The 6492-nt window shown below is 56.2% G+C and overlaps 1 protein-coding gene across 1 annotated transcript in view; it reads left to right on the plus strand.

Annotated features, from left to right (window-relative positions):
- The first annotated feature begins 745 nt into the window (after positions 1-745).
- The window catches only part of NKX2-1 (NK2 homeobox 1), a 6790-nt gene continuing 1043 nt past the window's right edge, over positions 746-6492 (plus strand). Inside the window, exons 1-2 of the mRNA XM_026090877.1 lie at positions 746-767; positions 5529-5906. Coding sequence (XP_025946662.1) covers positions 5540-5906 — 367 coding nt within the window. The 5' untranslated portion in view covers positions 746-767; positions 5529-5539. The remainder of the gene's footprint in view (positions 768-5528; positions 5907-6492) is intronic.

The following is a 6492-nucleotide window of genomic DNA, read 5'->3' on the forward strand; positions in this document are numbered from 1 at the left end:
TCGATCCCGACAGGATTCTGTTTGTAGATATTTAGTGATAAGTGGTAAGTATTCAGATTTGAATTTGTATCTGTATAATCCATACCTGTATTTTTTGACTCTCTCTCTAGTACAACTCTCTGCAAATTGTCTCAGCAACCACCTCCCGGTCGAAATCACCTTGACTTAGGTGTATCAGAGATGCTTCTGGGAAAATAAGGAGTCTCGTATAGATGCACTGAGAATGTTGCAACAGCGACAATCTACAGATATTAAGGAAGCCAGATGTGGAGGATTAATAAGGACAATATATTAATTGCTAATAAGAACGGTGCCAGCATCAGACAGTTACTATATCGGCGCGAGTCCCTCTGTTCTCCGCCCCAAGCTGTCTGGAGCCTTAATCTCGGCTGCCCTTTGCCCCGTGCCGCCCGGCAGCGATGGGGATGCGCAGGGTGCCCCGGCCGACGGGGCGCGCCCGCCAGAGCGGCCCCCAGGCCCTGCCCCGGCACCCCGCGCCTGGCCCCGTCTGTCCCTCTTGTCCGGGAACGCCCCGGCCGAGGCAAGACGGGGGCGGAGGATTAGGGCAGAGGGGTTCCGCCGTCAGACAGGCGTTAGGGAAGGCGGGAGGGAAAAGGGCTGCGAGGATGCGAGGACCAGACCTCTGCACGGAACCTTGCAAGTGGGGCCGGAGGGCTGGTCACGAAAGGGCCCCCCAAGAAACTCCATTTGCAAGAGCCTCCATGCCCCGAGCATCTGCAGGAGCAACTGTGCGTGTGCTGGGGAGGACGGAGGATTTTTGGTTTAGGCTTTGGTTGCTTTGGTTGTTTTCTCGGATTCCTACGCCAGGGGTAGAGATTTCGACCGAWCTGCTGCGGAGTTTCTCCCGGCTTAACGAAATAACCGGGGCAGGGCGACTTTCCTACGGAGCTGAATTACTCCGATACGTCCTGGCCACAGTTCTTTCCCCAGAGCACCCTATGCCGAGGGAGCGCTTGCAGGAGCGGGTCTGGGGAGCAGCCCTGCCTCGCACGCCCCAGCATGCGCCTGGCAGGCAGGGAGCCGCTCCCAGCGCCCCGCGGCGCCCGGCGGCGAMAGTGACACATGTCCGCCCCACGCAGTGACTGCCGAGACGGCCCCCCCCCCGCTCCTCCCTCCCGCCACGGGCTGCGGGCAAAATGTGCCGGGCACACTTGATTTCTGAGGGCTACGGGAGTAGGGGATATATTAGCCCCACACTCATAAGAAATTAGTGATGAAGTTTCTCAGAGCTCTCTGAGGGTCGGCCAAGGGGGAGGAATTGCAGCTAGCTGTCCCGGTGGTGCGGGGTGTTTCTCCCATTTTCCAGACGAAGGGTTTTTGAAGAGTAATTTAAATATCTCTAGATGTATGTGCTAGATTTGTGCTGATAAAAAAACAGGACAGAAGAAAGAGATCAGTCCCAGCTCTGTTCTTGACCACTTTAACTCAGGCTCCTCTAGAAGCGGCTCACGCCGCCGCAGTGGAAGCTTGCTGAGCCTTTTGCTCCAACGGCAGATGACAGTTCACAGCAGACACATGGCTGCAGGAAAGGACACCCCTGCCCCGGAGGGGGACAGGGAAGAGCTGGACACTTAGTGTTTGCAGCGAGAAGTCGCAATGGCTTGGTGCAGGGAGACACACACTTTTGAACAGACCCACTGGGGACGGGAAGCACCTTTCGCCTTTGTAATAATAAGGTGCACTTAAAAAAAAATCTCTCTTTGAGAAAGAATTTGCCTACAAGTTGTTTGGAACCCTTCTCCTCTCCCCATTGAGATCAGATGCTTCAAAGATTTTAGCCCCGTACTCGGACCCAATCACCCCAGGCGTCTGGTCACGCTTAAGCACGTGTTTAAGTGCTGTGCTGAATCGGGCCCGCGCTCCTGCGTGAGCTCCGCTTGCGGAGGAAAGGCGCAGCGGAACGATCACTTCTAGCTGAAAGTGTTTAAAGGCGGGGAGAGCGATTTGGGGCAAGGAGCTGAGAAGAGGCGCCGGGACAGGCAGAAATGCCCTCCCCCCTCCGCGGCTGCTGCCCGGCGAAATGGGTGGCAAGTCATAGCTGTAGCCCTTCCGCGGCTCTGGCTGGACGAGCACATTTGATTCCCCTTGGGGAGGCACGGCAGCTCGTATAAAAAAGACATTGTTGTCTTTGGAGAGCCCTGTGCGCACTTTCAAAAGCTGATCCTTGAGTTCCCAGCCCCCGCAATCCAGCTGATGAGGAAACGCGCTGCGGTCTTGGTGGCACCGTTTCCATTGGGATTGGCACCATTTGATTGACAAAGTCTCCCATTCTTCCACCTCTCGAGTGTTATCAAACGGATTGTGTGGGGTCAGAAGCTATTGAAGGGACGTCCGTATAGCCGCATTCTGCAAACACGGGGTGAAGACCGTGCCTTTCTCATGAAAATGCTTCCACCAGGCAAAACGCATCTCATCTTCCCTGCTCTCCTCCTTAGCATTTCCTTTTAACTCGAGCGTTTTACTAAGCAGCATCACCAGGTAAACGAGCACATCACTAGAGGCAGCCTAGGCAGGACCCTGTCCGGGCGGCTGCACTTCCCGGGGGATGCGGGGAGAYAGCTCTGGCAAACTAAAGTTGGGGTGGAGGGTTAAAAAAAAGGGTGAGCGGTTGGGACAGAACAACAGCAAACAAGCTTTCTTGCTAGTTGTCCGGGGTTTGATTTGCCATCTTACAGTTATTCTGTGGTGGGAAAGGAGGACCAGAGCCTAGCCTGCTTCCGTTCACTAGATCGATCTAGTGGGGCAAAAAAGTGCGGCTGGGACCTTGTGTGGTGTAGATGTGCCTGCATGTGCTCGGTGTTTTTATAAACTAACCGATCAAACCTACAATGAGAGTTTCTCCCCGCTGCCCAGCGAAGGCAGAATTAGGGCTCTCACACTAGCTTCCCTTTACAAGACCCCGTGCAGAGCCAAGGCTGGACTCACTCGGGTTAGTCTAAATGAGCGGTGTTTTGCAGGCTGTTTAACCTGCGTTCAGTCTAGCCAGAGGATAAGTAAGCCCGCCGAGCCGCAGCCGCGGCAGAAGGAGCCGCTCCCGCGGCGCCGCCGGGCAGGCGCAGCGGCGAGCGCTTGCGGCTGCGACGCCGCGCCCGAGCGCGGCCGCGCCCCGGTGCGCGTTGCGGGAGGCGCTGCGGCGCCAGCGGGTTCCGCGGAGCGGCGGCGGCGGGCGCCCGGCTGCCCCGCGCCTCAGCCCCCGCAGGGAAGCAGGGTCGCTGCCCCAGCTCCTGCCCCGCCGATAGTGCGGTCACTCGCTGTCGTTCGTCCCGGACTTGAGTCGACCGCAGCGTTATTTTGGTGAATCCTTTGGTAAATCCTTTCCTCCACCCACCCCCCTCCTTTATAAGGCTAATAATACAGGTACGGAACTGACGGGTGAGAAATCCGGGGGGGGGGGGAAACAAGACGGGATCTAGTGTCTCTCTTTGTAGAAGCAAAATCAAAGACCGTACTGAAAAACACGCGCAGAAAAGGGAGATGAGGGTGGGGGGAGAAATGTTCCAGGGACCGGGACAGACAAGATATAAGATTTGGAAAAGAAACGAGAACGTGATAAAAGCAGCCGCATTTCTAACCCAAAGTCGCCCTTCCCTGCTTGTGGTAACCCAGCAGACTCACAACAAGCCCTCTGTGGGGTATTCAGGCTTGAGGGAGCTGATGCCGAAAGAGGCAGCTGAGATGATGTAGAGGAGCTGAAGGCCTGATTGAAAGAAAGTTCCCCCGATTATATTTGTGTGGAAAAGCTCACCTCTTGCAGAGCTCTAAAGTGTAATCAAGACTGAGGCTTACACTTGAAGGATGTTAACTCTCATACGGGAACCTACTTTCTCCTAAACGGTTTCTTGCCTACTGAATGAGAGCCTCCCAATTGAAGCAAAATGATCCTTATGTACTAATATCAAGCACAGCCACAAAGCGACCGGCTATTTATGCTGCCACTTTAGACAAAGATATTTAGTTATTCCCGGGTAGCAAGTGCACTTTTGCATTTTTAAGCACGAACCAGCCGAGCACAAACATATTTACAAGTGCAATTACTAAACAGTTATTTGACACTTCAAAGTCACTGGGTTAACTGTACCTTCGCTGCAATTTTCTTAATATTCAGGTAATCACTTTATTAAATGAGTTTCCAGGACAGTAGGCCGGGGTGTGAAACACTTAGGGGAGGTTTCTCTTCTCATCTCGAGAACACCCGAGAAATGTGAGCTTTGGAGACACTGGACAACTTGGGAGATTTCTTCCAAGACCGGAGTGACATTAGCTACTCGCTGTATATACGTGTGTGTGGCTGTGAATGGGCTCTCTTTCGTTTTCACACCAGATCCGAGAACAGATCCGAAAGTGCCAGAAATTGCACTTTCTTAGAAACTGCAGGAAATTCATTGGCAAGGTGGTGTAGCAGATGACCTGAGAGGTCTTCTCCATCCCAGCTCCCGTACTGTATAAATAACTTTAGAAGGCAACTTCGGGTTCACAGGGACCACGACAGCCTGTGACACTCCTTCCCTTTGAGAATAGCGAGCGACATATTGCTCTAACCTATTTTTCAGCAGTCCCTCGCCCCAGGCAACTGAATTACTGCTCGTCTTTGCAAACTTGCATCTTCTTACTCTTCGAAGTAAAAAAAAAAGGGGGCGGGGGGGGGAGAAAGAAAGAAAAAAAGCCCTAGATGTACGGAGCTTATGGTTTTAGGGGGAGAAACGATCCTCTCACTAGGGGTCTCGCATTGGGGGTCTTAGAGGACATAAAAGGGTTCCCGAGACGCTAAATCCCAGGTGCTGTTCAGCCACCAGCCAGCCGAGGTACCTGACAAGTCCGCGCAGGGAGCGCGGAGCCCTGGGAGCGGTGGCCCAGTGTTCCCCCTCTGGAGAGCTCGCCCTTCCCGGCTGCAGTGCTCCTGCCACATCAAACTTGGTGGGGGGTAGAGGGCAGCTCGGTCCCTTTGCTCGCCGGCACTCAGCCCCGTCTCCCCAGCTCTCACAAAGGCTGGGTGGCAGCCTTGCCACCCGGGAGCTGATTTTAAATCCTTTCACCCAGCCAAATGGGGCTTTTTGCACTGCCTTCGATTCCCCATCCATAATATTGCCACCCCCGAGAAAAATAAAATGACTTGTGCTCACGGGGTCTCTCTCCCTCTCTCTCCCTCTCTCTCCCTCTCTCTCTCTCTTTTTTTTTTAAAGACATAAAAAAAATCCTGACAAGTAAAACTTAAAGGTGTTTACCTTGTCATCAGCATGTAAGCTAATTATCTTGGGCAAGATGTAGGCTTCTATTGTCTTGTTGCTTTAGTGCCTATGCCCCGCCTCTGGTGGCAGCCTAAAACCTGGCGTCTGGCTAAAACAAACGAAAGGCAGCCCTGAGCCTCCACTCAATCCAATTAAGGCGGACTTCGTCCACTCGGTTACGTGTACATCCAACAAGATCGGCGTTAAGGCAACACCAGAATATTTGGCAAAAAAAAAAAAAAAAAAGATTTGCCTCCCCTTCCTTTTTTTTTTTTTCCCCCAGCCGCCGAATCATGTCGATGAGCCCAAAGCATACGACTCCTTTCTCAGTGTCTGACATCTTGAGTCCTTTGGAGGAAAGCTACAAGAAAGTGGGCATGGAGGGCAGTAACTTGGGGGCTCCCTTGTCAGCCTACAGACAGTCTCAGGTTTCTCAGCCGGCCATGCAGCAGCACCCCATGGGCCACAACGGAACAGTGACTGCCGCCTACCATATGACAGCGGCAGGGGTCCCCCAGCTCTCCCACGCTACGATGGGGGGCTACTGCAATGGGAACCTGGGCAACATGAGCGAGCTCCCGCCTTACCAGGACACCATGAGGAACAGCGCTTCGGCGACAGGATGGTACGGCACCAACCCGGACCCCCGCTTCTCCTCAAGTAAGTGAGCCCCGGGGCTGGGTGGCCGGCGGGGGTGGCTGCGCACCTGCCCCGCCGCACCGCGGGCGCCGGGGGCTCCGCGCCAGGGCAAAAGCCGGTCCGAATCGCAGCCGCCCCCCCATTCCTCCCCCTGCCCGAGGATGGTGTCCGGTCCCTCCTCCCCCGTCTGGTTTCATGGCAGCCTCCCGGGGCTGCCGGCGGGGGAAGGAGGCGGGCAGCCCCGCGCTGCGAGGGAGCGGGAGCCCGGGGCTCGCCGTCCGGCGGGGCGGCAGCGGCACGGCCCGGGGGCCGCCGAGGGAGCCGGCGCTGCCTGTGCCCTGCCCGCCGCCCGGCTCCGACAGGGCGAGGGGGGAGCCGGAGGAGCAGGACCCGCGTCCCCGGAGGCGCGGCGGGGAGCGGGCGAGCCCGCCGCGGCCGGCCCGGCGGAGCCCCCCGGCCCGGCCGCTGCCGGCGCGCTGTCGCCTCCAGGTAGCTGCTCGGCAGCGGTCCCCAGATCGGGTGTCACCCAGGGTAGGGCAGGGCAGGGCGAGGGGCGAGCGGTCGCCTTTCTTCCCCGGGGCTGGGCCGGGCGAGGAGGGGGTGCCGC

Source organism: Apteryx rowi, unplaced genomic scaffold (assembly GCF_003343035.1).
Source record: "Apteryx rowi isolate R43461 unplaced genomic scaffold, aptRow1 scaffold_88, whole genome shotgun sequence".
In the NCBI taxonomy this organism is placed as follows: Eukaryota; Metazoa; Chordata; class Aves; order Apterygiformes; family Apterygidae; genus Apteryx; species Apteryx rowi.